General features: G+C 40.6%; 1 protein-coding gene across 4 annotated transcripts in view; it reads left to right on the plus strand.

Annotated features, from left to right (window-relative positions):
- The window catches only part of ttbk1a (tau tubulin kinase 1a), a 56,859-nt gene extending 45,451 nt beyond the window's left edge, over nucleotides 1–11,408 (plus strand). For 2 of the 4 annotated variants that reach the window (XM_085163987.1, XM_085163988.1), the window contains 2 exons: nucleotides 8,151–9,559; nucleotides 9,665–11,408. In XM_085163987.1, coding sequence (XP_085020113.1) covers nucleotides 8,151–9,559; nucleotides 9,665–10,076 — 1,821 coding nt within the window. In that variant the 3' untranslated portion in view covers nucleotides 10,077–11,408. The remainder of the gene's footprint in view (nucleotides 1–8,150; nucleotides 9,560–9,664) is intronic. The other 2 variants (XM_085163989.1, XM_085163990.1) reach the window with 1 other exon arrangement.
- Nucleotides 11,409–16,449: the final 5,041 nt, after the last annotated feature.

Below are 16,449 nucleotides of genomic sequence, written 5' to 3' on the forward strand. Positions count from 1 at the left end.
CCAGCCAGATCATTAACAAGACTGGCTTCGCATACCTACTAAAGAACCAAGCAATGTCAGCCAAATCCTGTACATGGATGGCATCAAGCCACATGCCAGGAGTGAATTAGACCTTGATTCGCTGATCCACGAAGAATGTCATAGTCATAGTCGAATGGTAGCAAAGGGAGAAAGAGTAAATGGTGAATGGACTGGTTCTTATATAGCGCTTTTCTACTCTATCTGTGCACTCAATGCGCTTTACACAACTTGCCTCATTCACCCATTCACACAAGCAATTTTTTCCTTGCTATTTCTAAGTGCTTTCTGTCTAACATTCACACGGCAGGCAGCATTGCAGACATTGAGGATAGGTGCAAGTACCTTGCACTCCCACCTGCAAATAGGAACCACGAAGAGGCCCCGGGAAAGCTGCAGGCACCAAATACCTGCAGAGATTAAGAGAAGCTGAATGAGAAGAACAAGATCCAAGCAATCAATACCACCACTCTGTAAAATACCCTGCTGGGATAATAAGCCATAACCATACATTGAGGGTTTCACCAGAAGTCCAGCACGCCAGGACTGTACAATAAGCAGAAGGAAGGAGACCAAGGAGTACATCAGGAAGATGGCCACAACTGAGAAATCCAATGGCTGGACAAAGCTGGGCTGAGCATAGGCACTAATCATGGCAGTGCAGGAACAAGCTCTAAGATCGATAGAGGCTGAGGTCTACAACACCAGGCAAGATCCCAGGTGCAGGCTGTGTAGGGATGCCCCTGAGACAATCTGGCACATTGCAGCAGGGTGGAAAATGCTAGCAGGCAGGGCATACGTGGAATATCGTAACTAGGGGTATAATGACCAATCTAAGATCCTTTGGGACTTCCAGATACAGATGGCCAAACTGCTTATGGCTAACCTAAGACATAGTAGTGGACACGCAGAGGAAGAAGGTCATAGTGATAAATGTAACTTTACCAAGTCAAAGTGAGAAATATCAGTGGCTAAGAGAGGAGCAAGAGGAAATGTGGTCCTGTGGTAACTGGAGTGCTTAGGGCCTAAACTGGGTGAGTGGTTCAGATCCCAGGAACGGAATCAGAGATCTCTGTGTTGAAAAGTGCAGTCCTAGGAACAGCAAAGATACTGTACAGAACCATCAAGTTCCCAGGCCTCTGGTCAAGGACCCAAGCTTGAAGCATAAAAGACTGTCTGCAGGCCAGCTGTGCTTTTTTGATTTTTTGCACCTAATATCACATAATAGATCCAGTAGAGCAGGATAAGGGGTTTTTCTTTTTAAAAATGCAAAGGTCCACTTTATCTTCTAAACAAACATGATGAAACGTAACATTTCAGTTACATTATAAGGTCAGTGCCAGGGTGTCAGTGCCAGGTATGATTGACGAAGAGGTGCTTTTTGTTGGGAAATTGAAATGGTTCAACACTGGAAAGATAACCAGAGATAAAAAGAGAGAATACGGACAAAGTAAATGGTTTTTCATTTTGGAGAACTTGTTGGAAAAACTCTTATCTCTATAAACAAAAGAATTCGTGAGCAATGGAAAAGATCTTTGAAATAGAATATTTCAAAATATTTTTATTTGGTTTCTGTTTATAGTTTGAGTAGCATTCAGTTTCAGCCAGGTCTGCAAGCAATAAGTCTGTGATGGTTACTATCATCAGCTTTTATCTGACAATAATGTAACTTTTTATTTGCTTTTTAACCATCACAAATATCAGTTATCCAGATATCTGCTGGCTTTTACCGGAAGAAATATTGGTCTTCTCAATGTGTCTGCGTAGGTTTTCAGTCATCCGGGTCATGGTAGGCTAAAGAGCTTGGAAAGAAAGCAAGTGGAAGTCTTAAAGTTTCATGAAGATATTTCACATTTCATCCAAGAAGGTTTTTGAGTTCTAAATTAAAACGGTTTAGGGTCCTAAGAATTTTAAACCCTATTTGGGGTACCCTAAGAAGCTAACTGACCAACCACATGAGCCAATGTGAAAAAACATGGAGGGTTTCAGGAGGAAAGACATACAGTATATATGTCTTTCCTTCTGAAATCCTCCACTTTATTCATGCCATGGCTCATATAATATAGTCTGTTGTATGCTGCTGTTAAAGAACAATTTTCTCTTTAGTCTTAAATATACATAACATTAGATAAGATGGCCATGTTGTGCAATGAAAGACATGCTCGGGCAATGTCAGGGCTACAAAGGGCTACATTAACTAAATACGCACCACTTGCGCTTTTATTTAGCTTCTATTTGAGGCATTATCTCTGTGCCGACAGTTATTCACATCCAGCCTGATGGTAAGACTGAGTTTGTTTTCATGCTGCTTCACACTGAGTTCAGGACACACTGTATATTTTATATTACCATAGCATTACAACATAAACACTTTGAGAATGTATGAAGGGGACTAGCTGCTAACTTTGAACTTTATTTTGCATGCAAGCAAAATGATTCAACTACCACACAGGATTGTCACTAGTACAATCCTGTATCACCATTAAGGTAATGCTACATTTGGTTACAAACAGGGAGTAGAAATATGTCAGTGTGCTTATTCTACTAAAAACACCTCAAGTCTAAAAGAGTGATCTGCAACAGGTGTCATCTTGTACCAAAACTGTTTGCCAACTGTGTCCATTCTTTGCATGAGATCTGCTATCTGAACAACATGCATTGCCAACTGTAAAAAACAGCACTGTACAGTAATTATGTATACAGCTCTGACTAAAAGAAGTCTGGGATTGTTCTGTAAATAATTGACATCTACACGAGATACTCACGGATCAGACTAGTCTTTTTGATTTGAGTGTTTTTGAATGATTATGTGAAAAATATATTTTAGGTGTTCTCCAGTTAGTGGAGGAACAACCTGCGATTAACCATATATGTATATTATGAGGTTTATAGTTTTTTATTTTGAAAACTCCACATTTTTAAAGTTATAATTAACTGGAAGAATAACTGTTTCATGACATAAAATTACAGCAGTTGTAAAGCTGTTAGTTGATTGAGTAAAACATATTAAAAGTGTTAAGGTCTACCATAGAAAATATGGCATGATTCACAAAAAATTATAAAATAAATAAAGAGATATGTCCTTCCAGATATACATACATATGTTTGCATATTTAATGTCTTCCTGATATTCTTTAACGACTAACAAAAAAATGTGAATATACATAGAGAGACGTATATACTGGTGTCCAGTTGGTATATTTCAGCCATATGCCACTTTCATAGATTTGTTGATACAATTAGCCTAGCTTGGTACAAAAGCTAGAAGCACGGGGATACTGCAAGACAAGTTCCTGCATGTGTCTCCTAACTACCTTAATAGTTTAGAAAAAATCTATATTCTAAGTGAGGCTGGTGTGTAGCTGGAGGAGATTGCTTGCTGTTGCCAGTTGAAGATAATCAATCGTGCAATTGCCTTGGACACTAGCAGACTGTTGCAGTCGGCCGTAGTTGGCAAGGAAGGGAGGATTTTGTTAACTGCTTGCTCAGTGCTAGTGAAACTGGGAAATTCCAACCAAACACGAAACAGTAACTGTTTGGCTTTGAATTAAAAGTTGGGACTTTTAACCACAACTTTTTTTACTTTGAAGTTGAACAGTTTAAGTTTTTCGTTTGCTTTGCACTTTTTCCAATTTCCCTGCAACTGTTCTACTGCTTGGTAGCTAGCTAGCAAGAGTTTGCAGACAAATCTGCATATTCCATGCAAACTATGGGTAACTGCAGCAATCTGAGTTTTTTGGTGCAGAAATTGGTGCTCTTTGTGACCAATTTCAGCTGGTAATAGCCAGCAAACATTCACCAACTGGTTGGTGGAATATGCTTTTTCCCACCTAGCGATCAGAGGGAAAAAAGTGTGCAATAGAATACTATAAACTATTGCTACTAAAATTAATTAACTAATTAATTTAAGTCAGCATTTGAATTAAGACATTTTTGTTGTTGTAGGAGACAGAAACTTTTCCTATTTTGATGGAGCTAGGCTTACACGTCACCCTTTGCTTCTAGTTTTTGCTCTGAACTACGCTTCAAGGCACCCATCTTTAATTTGACTATAGCAGCAACAGAGCAAAAAAAAAGAATATTAAATTGTACTTGAATGCTCCTTCATCAGTTTTGTAGTCACAGCAGATTGTAGATAAGGAAAAGATGACTGAATGCTCACAATATTTGTTCAGTGTAATGATCCGTGAGTGTCTTTCACATGTACAATATATGTAAGCATTTTTTTCTATCACTATATGATTGTACAGCATTGCTTGTATAATTTACAGGTAAAGCATGTATTTTAAACTTTTGTAAATCCAAAAAATAACCCTGTACAGATATATATAGAAATGTAGAAAGCAATTAAGAGAAATCAATTTTCATTTAACCTCTAATAAGCATGATAATAACCGGGGTTCAGTATGTATGTCCAAGCTGTATGTTAAAGATTGAACGAGGGAAACACTTGAAAAATCACCTGAATATCAAACTGTGTGCTATCTAAGGATGAACTCTGCAATGCATTTTTGTGCCTTTTATATCAATTTATGTAATCTAGACAATCTTGAAAAGCTTGTGTTCAACCAAAATGACATTAAAATGGGTTTTGGGAAAAATGTACCAGTTTATGCTGTCTTTGCTTCTTAGAGAGAGCCCATTACAAGCTTTTAGCTTCCCCTTGTATTTTTTTTGTTTGTGATGATCCCAATGTTTTTAGGTGGTGAAAGGCGTGGACTGCATGCAGGTCAGTTAAACAGCTGGCCTCTTCTACTACAAAGCTGTTGTAATAGATGCACTGTTTAGCTTAACATTGTGTTGCTGTAATATGTAAAGCCTTCCCTGAAAAAGACATCAGTTGTCAGTGTTAATCTCGTTAAAATGACGTTAAGGCCATTGCCACATTAACGTGGCAAATCTCCGTTAGCGAGTTAACGTGGGGCTGCACAGTGTTAACGAGCTAACCGCGATAACGCACTGACGCACGGGCAATCCGCGCTAACTCGCTAACAGAGATTTGCTGTGTTATGGTGTTAATGTCACTTTAATGAGATTTTAACGAGATTAACGCTGACAGCACTACTTAAGCAATAAGTTATTTTTTTCATTGTGGAAATTTGCTCCATGACGTCTCGCCATTCTTTCAATTGCAAAGGATCACTTTAAAGCCAGTTTCTTGTAATAATGTTTGTACAGGCATCAGTTTAAACAGGTAAAGGTCCTCACCGTGAATTACTTCTGCGGGTAGTAGGCCTAAGTACAAAATCTGTAGATCATTAGTTATTTTATAACTTAAGATATCCTCAGGTATTTTGACAATTCCCAGAAAAGGGAATTTCCAAAAAATGTTAGTGATTCGCACTGATATGACTGCAGTCTCCACCATTGCTGTGGGATTCACAACTGTTTACTTGTGACGTGAGGTGTGATTAAAAAAAATCAAATTTTTCCAGCCAGATTCTCTCCATTGTCCACAGCAAGTAGAAGTGTGTTGTAACAGGCAGATCATCCCCTGAAAGGTCAATCTTCAGTTCTGATTCCCATTTTTGTGTTATCCACAATGAATAATTTCTGTTACATTTTTGGAAGCATTTTTACATTTTTGACACAACCTTTGACGGTAACTTCTTATATGCCACAGTAACCATTTCTATTAGCTCAATGCCCTCTTGAGAGACAGAGTTTCTGCTCTCAGTGTCTCAAATGAAGAATTATCCAGCTCGAACTCTTCTTTTTGAAGGACTTTCCCGTCTGTTAACGTACATACTGCTGTGATTTCACCGTCTCTCCATTTCGTGAATGTGTTATCCAGTTGAGCAGTTCTGAATTCTGGAGAATGTGATTTTGTATTTGATTACCAGATCCCACCAGACCTTTAATGTTGTTGCAACAATGGGATTTTGGTCCCTGAAATGTGTGTACATTTTGTCTGAGGGCAACTCACTCCATCATTGAGCTCAATATGTTTCCAGTGCATGTCAGCTGGGCTATCTGATAATACTCTCTTGGAATAGTCAGTCCTCCTCTTCCCTTTTCTAGTTGGAGAGTTTTCAGTTTTACCCTCAGTTTTTACCCCTTCTAAATAAATCTACTCATTTGTTTGTTCCATTTGGCAAATTGAGCATCAGGGATATGCATTGGTAGTGAAAGGAATAAATACAACCATCTGGGTATTACCTCTATTCTTGAATTGAGATCCATAACTAAGGGTGTCCATTTTGTTAAATCCTTTTGCATTGCATAGTAATCCGACTGTAAATGGTCTCATATAATGTGTTTAGTTAGATTCCTAATATTTTTAATTTTCTGAATCCCATTTAAGTTTGTATTTATGTCTGATAAATTCAATGGGTTTGTAGCTTATGCACAATATTTGAGTCTTAGAAATATTATATTTTCCTCCAAACTCTTCTAGAATACTCCAGAGCTTTAAGAATGTATGATCTGGGTTTTAGAGGTATATTATTACATCATCTACGAAGAGACCTACACTTTGTTCTTCCACTGCTAACCCCTTTCAACTCATCGCTTTGTCTTATATATTGGGCCAGAGGCTCAATAAATAATGTGAATAGGGAGGGGCTTAAGCAGCACCCCTGACGTGTTCCTCTGGAGCAGGGTCCTCAAACACCGACCCATACTTGGACTACACAATTTGGCCCTTGAAGTTATGTTTTTTGTTAGGGAGGATTTGTCGGTTGTTGAGTGCAATGTTAAAATAAGTTCTTTTAAAAGCAAAAAATTATTTAATATGAAGGTAACATGAGCAGAGAGTAGAAACATGTTGAGGGATTGGCTGTGTTATTTGAGAGAGTTATTTGTAAAACAGTTTCACTAGCAGTCAAAAACTAATGTGTGCACTTGTGTCAGAAAGAGAATAGTAATTTGTTTATTTGGTAGTTCAATGAAATGCTTCAGTTAGTTAAGAGTGAGAAAAAAATTGTGTTCACATTTGCAGTTTTATTTTGTTATACAATATTTGAAATTGAAAAAAACAAACCAAAAAAAACCCACTACATTTTTGGTAAATGTTTTTGGGTGTTTTCTAGTTTGTTTGGTTTTTTGTACTACTTGAACACTAAAGTGGCCCTCCAATGAAATGTCAGAGCCAGCTGTGCCATTTAAGGTTGAAACCCCTGCTCGGGAGAGCTCAAAGCTGTCTGTCAAGTTTCCATTTATTTTAATTCTAGCCACTGGCTTATGACACATTGTGTCGCAAAATGGGTTTAAAAACATAAACAGCTGTGGGATACCGTTTGTCCGTGATTTAAACAGCCCAGCGCTGCTCCCGACGAAGGGAAAACCAATTCTGCAGGGAGACCTACCTCGGCACTTGTGCAGGTGAAGCCAGAGGGAAGATTTGCTTCACCATATTTTCTAATCTTTGTCTTAGAATGAAGTTGGTTTGGAAACATATTCAGCGATGCTTCATCTCCTGCTTTGCGTTTCTGTGGACTCCCCGTGCTAGCAGTGTCCAAGCGTTTTGTGTTCCCCCCCCCCCCCCCCCCCCCTTTTCATTCCGCGCACCCCCCTGCAATGGCTCTGCGCCCCCCCTAGGGGGCGGGCCCCACACTTTGGGAAGGTCTGATCTATATCATTTATCTTCACGTCTTTGAAACTCCCTCTGCCTTTCTTTTACTCTCTGCGCTGTCGAGGGTCGGTTCTTTGCCATCCCAGTATCTTGTGCAGGCGAGATACTGCAGTGTCTTCCTCCAACGCCGCTGCTGGTGCCACCGTGTTAAAGCCTCGTCTGCGCAGCTTCAGGCTGGCTTCACTTTAGAGACGGACTCTGTCCTCCTGTAATTCCTTCCCCACTCATTTGTGTATTTAACTCTAGAAAAATCGTCAATGAACGAGTTTTTAGTGTCATCACACCGGAAGTTTTTGACATCAGATTTTCTTTTTTCTCATTTATAGGCTGAGACACTTATTGTGACTGTTCTCCCATTCCACCCTGATATTGTTTTAAAGGCTACGTATGTTAATATTAAATAAGCTTCTAATGAGTGCTAGACATTGTGCTCATGCATTGTTAAAACTGCTAAAAATGTTTCACTAGTAAAGGCCTTTTATGATATTTCTGTACAGAGCTGGGGGAAGTCTTTGAGTTGACTCATCGGTAATACAAAATGTTATTGCATTGCTTCTAGGTGTTATCGCCTTCAGAGCAGAGTGGTTTGTCGCCTCCCTCTCCAGACTATCGGACAAAAGGCCAGAGTGACGAGAAAGAGCATTTTCACATCCTTCCTCAGCTGCAGGCCAAGAGGGCTGACTTTCTAACTGTCATGCTGACTGGTACTTTGCCTCAGCGGCGGAGTTTTGCCACACCAGACGAAGAAGTTCCAGAAACCCCAGGGCCAAAGGATGACGACGTTACAAAGAGTGAGTCCAACAGTGAGGTGAGTCAGAAGAGTACTGAACGTAGCCAGGATGCTGCGCCTTCAACACTGATGGCTGAGGACCAGAGGGGCCAGAAGGAGCATGCCTCCGCTGCTGATGCAGACCCAGACCTAGAGGATGCATCCAAAACCCTTGTTCTATTCTCCCCAGGAGACACTCGCAAGTCTCCTTCTGGCGGCGATCACGTTCTGGATGGTGAGTTGGCTACACCATGTGCTCTAACATCCCGTAATGACCGCCTTCTAGTTGGGGATGCAATACAGCCTGAACCTTCAGAGACTGGCCGTTTGTCCCCGGCTCTCAGGTCAGACCTGAGGCCTTCCACACTCATTGCTCCTGGTTCACCCCCCTTCACCAAAGTTGAGCGTACTTTCATTCATATTGCCGAGACATCACACCTCAATGTTATGTCTTCCAAGGAGGGTGACCGGGAAGTCTTTCCCATCATGAATAAATCCGATATAGATGCTGACACCCATAAGAAGGTGGAGGGAGCACCAATGGTAGAAGAGTATCCAAAGGACTCAGTGGAAGACCAAACTCAAATAGACAAATACCCCAAAACTGAGAATGGTCCATCTACTGAGCTGGCCCAGTCTTTGGAGCCTGTTCCAGAAGCAATGTCACCAACTGACATACATAAAGATCGGTCACAGGAACTTACAAAACAACCACCACCAAGTGACGACGCTGCCAAACTTCAGACAGCAGAATCAAAAGTACTCTCTGCCATCAAGCCCAGAATCCGAAGCCGAATTCCAGTGCTCATTTCTATGGAGGAGGATTCAGGCTCAGAGCAGTCCTTATCTCTCTCGGCTCGGGCCCGGCTTCAGCATCGCGCCAGGCAGCTGGATTTGGCCCACCTGCTAGTCCAGAAGCAACACACTCGCTGGATGAGGAGGAGAATGCTTTCTGGTACATCATCATCACTGTCTTCGGGGGACGATGAGCGTCGAAGGCCGTCAGAAACCCTGTCCACTGCAGGCTCAGAGGAAGACACGCATACATCAGATGAGTCCAGGTGGAGCTCTCGTCTTAAAACGACTGAAGAGCAAGGCTTCAAAGAGTGCAGGAGCAAGATCCCCAGGCCAGTTACCCCCATAAAGCGGTCTTCAGGCGGGCTTGGTAGTGCTGCTCCAACTCCTCGCTTAAATAATGGGTATGATTTAGTTTCTTTGTTATAGTGTACCCACAATAATTTAAGCAGTTTGATACATATTTTTAAAGTAAAATAATCTTTCACATGTTTATGTTCTCTTCACAGGAATCAGAAAATTGGACTAAGCACTCTAGTTACCCCCCCAAAATTTAGGCCTATTTCTCCTGGGTCCTCCTTAACATGTCCCCGTCCCTCAACTGTCCCTGCTCCATCTGGCAGCCCTCGAATGCCCCTACGAGTCTTGTTTGGAACCAGACGCAGCCTTAGCTCATCCCACTGTAGGACTGACAGTCCCTCCCCTCAGAGAGTATGTTCATCTAGGCAGCCCCTCTCGGTACGAGCCCCAACTGTCCCCATGCTGCCACCCAGGACTACAACCACCATGCGACGCAGCGCCTCGCAAGAAGCCACCACTCAGTCCTCTTCTACCACCATGCCCGCTAGGACCAGGCCAAAAACAGCTAGTACAGCTAAGGGGAAAGCAAATTCTAGAGAGAAGGTGGTCCTTGCTAGATAATACAAAGACGCTTATCTCCAAGAATTTGTGAATAATCAGTCTTTGGACCAGCTATGCCTCAAAGGTTTTCACCTTATTCCATATTAGACTGTGATGCCACATTGACTTCTTTCAATTCATTTACTATATACATACATACATATTTTTTTTCCAAGGACAGCTTATTGAACTGACTACCTGGGCTTCCATTTATCTTATTGTCATACAGGAGCATTACTGCCATGGTGCTATGGATACGTCTGCTGCTCCCTGGTTAGTCCCTAATGAAACTGCTGTCTGAAGCTGAGAATCCTTATTCCAACAAGTCCAGTTTCAGACACTTTCACCTGATACACCTAATACACTACTCCTGGCTTTCCATGGGTATATTACTCTTGAACTGACAATATCCTATTTGGTTCACATTGCATGGTAAAGTATATCAGAGAAACATTGAATCTGTAGAGGAAACAACATGTACAAAAATCTGTACCCCTTGCCTATTGGCTAAAGAAAAAAAAAAGATTAAATTGGACTTGTTTGAATACCCTTACTGTGATAACGTGAGACTCCTAATCTATATTCATTATGACTGCGGATAAAGTGAAGAGCTGAACGTGAACATATATCGCTCAAATGCTTGCCTACTCCTTATGGTGTGATAATGGCCATGCTTTAATCATTCTATTATATCTTGGTGTTTTAGTTTGTTTATGCTTTGAATTGTACATAATCGAATCATTTCCCATAAAGACATCTTTATTTTTATCTTGGCAAGTAAAATGTAAATGAAGTCTTTAATCTTTGGTTCCAATTTGTTGGCATTATGCCTGGTTTTTATGCATGAGAAAAACAGGGTAAAGCATGAGAAGAAGTTATACCTGCTTTAATTCTGTTGGCAATACAAGTCTGGACTGTGTATATGGAATCTCTGGGACTGAGGCGTGAAGTAAAGTTTTGATCATGTGGCAGAGGGTCTTGTCATTCTTTTCTCCCTGGTATCTGTAACTAACATTCAGAACTGACATATATCCATCACAGTGGCGTGCAACGACTTTAACAGGAAGGCAAACAGAGATGATTTTTGCATAAATTATCAAAAGTAAAAGTAGTAAATGTTCCCCATCTGTGTTAAGTGGATTAATGTTATTTTTGCAGAGTTTAAGATTGAGCTAATTTGAAATACTGTTTAATTGAGTGGCATCATGCTAAAGCATATTGATGCTTCCTGTGAGGACCTCTGAAAAAAAAGTGTATTAAAAGATTAGTAAGAAAAATATCAGCTGCATTAAATGGCTTGATCATCATGTGACATAGTTAACTGTTAATACCTGAAGGGAGAATTCAAATATGAATGAAAACTTATCATGGTCAAGCCATGCAAATCTAAAAGTGCTGCTCAACCTGCAACTGCTCAACATGCGTCTTTTATTAGACTGGAAATGGTTAGAGTCTCCATCATCGTTAAAGTTTTCCTTGCTGATATACTAAAGCTATACATTTCCACACATTTCCTCTACATCACATATGTTGCCCAAGGTGGTTAGCAAGGGGAAACTCCTTTGTTATCTCTTCCACAGCATGTCTTTTTTCCTGTCTTCCTTAGCTCACCACAACCAGTCGCGGCTAATGACTAATCTCAGAGCAGTGAAAGCAGACCAGTGGCTGCTGGCCGTGCATGTTGATCTCCCATCAGTTTACAGTCGCAGACAAGCGGCTGTTTTTCAACAGGTTCAGTACTGGACCCCCATGTTGCCTCTCCTCACACAGTGCCAATATTAACACCTCCTCAACCCTCCTCCACACAGAGCTTGGGTACCCAGAACCCCCCACCTTCCTCTCAAGTTTCCCCCTCCCTGTGATGGCTGACCAAGTGAGGAGACAACTGGAGTGACTACACCATGGCAAAGCTTTCGGCCCTGACAGTATTAGTCAGGAATCTTTTTTTTTTTTTTGTCCTGTCCAGCAGTTGCCACAAGCATAATAATGGTCTGAATACTTTGTTGTGCCAAATATATTTGCTTTCACAAGAGGAACACTGCAGCCCAGGGGTCGGCAACCCTGGGCACGCGTGGGTGCCCAGGGTTGCCGACTGATGCGATGGGTTAACTGATGGCACGACCATAGCTGGACTGGCCGGGTGTTGTGCCAAAAAGTGATTGTCTGCCAAAAACTGATTTCCGGTATTTGCCAAAAACTGATTGCTCATATTTAAACTGCTATAAGTAACTTGTTGGGCTATAATATGTGAAACATGTCAAATGCATCCCTCATGGATGACTTAAGCGCCTTGAGGCGACATTTGTTGTGATTTGGCGCTATATAAATAAAATTGAATTGAATTGAATTGAATTGACATAAAGTCATCTTGAGCCACAAACAACATTCGTGTAACAAGGTAGAAGCCGCAATCAGGTTTTGGCCGTGACTTTTATATAACCTTTATTTATGCAAAAAAAAATTTAAAAAAATCTCATTAATATTAAAATTGTCTTTTGTAAGAGTAAGTTGGCCAAGAGGACAGCAGAAATGGCAGCAAATATTACAATAGTTCAGTAAAAATATTTTAAGTGGGGATAAAGGACCAGATTGGTTATAATGTAAGTACAATAACACAGAGTTATAAAGATACTTGAAAAACAGATAATTTTTTAATTCTATATATAACCCCCTTATAAACGCTGTTTACCGAAGTCTATTTACCAACATACGTAAAGATATTACACATAAAAATACACAGAAACATTGGAAATCACTTTTTGGCACAACAGCGATGGTGATTTTTTCTTTTTATGGGGCGATGGGGTTTTTTTGCTTGTTTGTTTTGTTTTTTTTATTGTTTTTGAAACGGTATAAACAATGAAAGGTGGTGGATTGGCCAGATGCTGGCCGATGTGTAAAAGTAACTCAGTTGTTTGGTGGTAGCTATGGCGGAGCTTCCACAGAGGCCAACAGGTGGATGAGGGAAGGGGAGGCAGGAGGAGGAGAGACCCCAGGCAGCCGCTGCTTCGAGTATCAGGTGAACTGAACTTCAGGTAAGAAGCTGACTTTTTCCAGTCAGTTACAATAACTTGTACTGCGTACTAGCTAGCATGACAGAGTTTCTATACAGCTGGGCGGGTGCTATGATGTTACTGATAGTGAACTTTATTTTGTTCATAAGGTTAGTTAGTAGAGTTGCCAACCAAAACGGAATCGTCCCGTATTACGTATTACGCGTTGCTGAAAAGGAACAGTTTGTCCCGTACTTCAGCTAGAATGGAAAAAGACACAAAGCTGGAGTTATTCTGTGTCTTTAGCTGTCAGCTGCCTCTTCTTCTCTCATTCTATCCCCTCCCTCTCCTGTTGCTACTTCAATCATGAAACTGATCAATGATCAGCTGATCGGTTTTTCTCTCTTGTTTTTTTATCGCCCACTTTGCGCCAGAAAGAGGAAACCAGCGGATGTCGCGTTAAACAACAGCAGCACATTTAAGCTTGATCAGCTGTTGTTAGAATTTATTTAATATTAATTTCTAGTATCAGCTGATGTTTGCTGGAGCCACAGCTGTAAAGCTGCTGGTCATGATATCGGTTTGGTTATCTGGTGAGAGGGAAACATGAAGATGAAACCAGGAGATGTCCTTACTGAATCATCAGAGCTGAACAGGTGATGGAGAAACAGGTTTACCTTTTAGGTGACATGAATGAGTTGAAGGGAAGTTATGTGTACCGTTATTTTTGTGCCACTATTCTGAGCACATGTAAAAAAAAAAAATTGCATGTGCAAGTGTTGCATTTTGAGGAGAAATTTATTTTGAACGAAGAAAATAAAAAATTTGAGTGAACAAAATTCATTGCTGCGTGCAAAAAATGTATTTCAGTGTTTGCTGTTATCCATACACACACACACACACACACACACACACACACAATAGCAGCCCCTCTCGCTCAGGTTTTGCATTTGTGCTTGCTCGCAATGTGTTGCTTGCGCTCTCAACATTTCTCTTTCTGTACACCGTTATATTTGTGCCACAAAACCAACCAATCACAGACTTGGATGCAAAAAAATCTCATTGGCTGTTTTGGTCTCCAATCAGCTCACAATGACGAAATGCTATATCCCGGAATGCATTTCGTTCAAAACTCAAACGACGCAGTGGCGGAGAAACGCAGAGTGGCGATTTGTTTATTGCCCACTTTGCGCCAGAAAGAACATCAGCTGATATCAGAATAGTGGCACAAAAATAACGCCATACTTATGAACGGTTTCTGAGAGACAATGGCTACGTTCACACTGCAGGTCTTAATGCTCAATTCAGATTTTTTGATCAAATCCGATTTTTTTGTCTGCTTGTTCAAACTACAGATAAAATGCGACAGCAAACGTGCTCTAGTGTGAACGCTCAAAGCGGCCCGCATGCGCAAAAGAAGACGTCACACACAACGCGCTCTGTTTAGACCCAGAGCAAACAATATTGTTTGACTAATGGCCCTTAATATAAAGACTTCGGACTTTACGTTTCCCAATTTTGCTTTAAGTTATAAAGTTATTTTGTTTGATTCTTACTGCAGTTTTAGAGAGGAGCGGTGCTTCAAAGGATAGTTGCAGATTTCTGTCAGAATCTGCAGATTATACAGAACAAATAAAATGTTCACGTTTCTCCAACGTTGTCTTCCCAACAGTTTCACTGGATGGCCAGGAAGCGTTCGAGATGTCTTCTCCGGCGCTGATAATTGGCGTCTGTCTTGTGTCAGTGACGTAAAAGACGGATTTAATGCGACATGACCATCAAACAGCGGTCGTTTTCTAAAACATCAGATATGTATTGGATTCAGTACCACATACGAAAGTGACCCAGATTGGATTTGAAAATATCGGACTTGTGCTGTTCACACTGTCATGAGAGAAAATGCAAAGTGTTTCGAAAAGAAGAGAAGCTGAGCTTTACATAGATATTTGGTGTATTGCAGTAGCATTAAGTATTCACAAGCTACTGCTGTCTGAACACAGAAAAATCAACTCCGCTTAGATTTTACCATGGATGCTTTGTACTACCGTAACTCCTCAATCATTTGGGCTAGAGAGAAATTTCAAATGGTTACTGAACAATGAGAAGACAAGCTTTACAAAACTCTATGGTGCACCATTGCACAAGCAGTGACAGTCTAAACAGAGGGTACAGAGAGGCGGGTGTAGAGAAGTGGCAAAAATCAAAAACGCCTGGAGATTTGTTATATAAAAGGAACAATATATAAAAACAACTGGGTGAGCTAGGCTCAAAAACATTTTTTGTACATATTTAGTATGGTTCATATTTAAAGTTGATGTTGTGTTACATTTTGTTCATGTTGAATATCAGTTTCCACTTAACTATAAATCTGGAAAAAAACGCAGTCAATTTTCTTTCCACTTTAAGCTGTTGTTACAAAGCTGAGGTTATTCTGAAAGAAGGGGCAAAAGGATTCACTCTTAGTTTCTGACACTTTTACAGCCAAAATGATCAAACAAGTCCAGGCGGCCTAAATGATACTGGGTAAAATAATAATTAAAAAAAAAAAACACGGGGGGGGGGGGGGGTTGAACTTGTGCACATCTTCATTACAAAAGAACACTGAAACTGAAAAACATTAAAACAAAGGGTCACAGCTGAGTATATTTATTGAATTACCACCAATTACAAAAAAGGAAAAACCTTTAAAGGCAGCAAAGTAAACTGAGCAGAATACAGAAAGACAAGTGATTACAAAATAAATAAGGTAATGACTTCAACCTAAAAGTGAACTGAATAAATTCAGTTCAGTTCAATTCAATTTTATTTATACAGCGCCAAATTGAGTTGCCTCAAGGCGCTTTATATTGTAAGGTAGACCCTACAATAATACATACAGAGAGAACCTCAGCAATCATATGACCCCCTGTGAGCAAGCACTTTGGTGACAGTGGGAATGAAAAACTCCTTTTTAACAGGAAGAAACCTCCGGCAGAACCAGGCTCAGGGAGGGGCGGGGCCATCTGCTGCGACTGAGAGAAGGAAGACGGGACAAAAGACATGCTGTGGAAGAGAGACAGAGATTAATAACAAGTATGATTCAGTGCGGAGAGGTCTATTAACACATAGTGAATGAGAAAGGTGACTGAAGAAGAAATGCATCATGGGAATCTCCCAGCATCCTCCCCCCTATTCCACCATAGCTTAGCGAGATGTTAGTGAGTGGGTCTAACATCTCAGGGTCACCTGATTCAGCCCTAACGATATGCTTTAGCAAAAAGGAAAGTTTTAAACCTAATCTCAAAAGTCCGTCTGTCAATGTCTGTCTGCTGAATTCAAATTGGAAGTTGGTTGAACAGAAGAGGGGCCTGAAAGCTGAACACTCTGCCTCCCATTCTACTTTTACAAATCCATCAACATTT

The sequence above is a fragment of the Neolamprologus multifasciatus genome, chromosome 6, assembly GCF_963576455.1.
Source record: "Neolamprologus multifasciatus chromosome 6, fNeoMul1.2, whole genome shotgun sequence".
Taxonomy (NCBI): Eukaryota; Metazoa; Chordata; class Actinopteri; order Cichliformes; family Cichlidae; genus Neolamprologus; species Neolamprologus multifasciatus.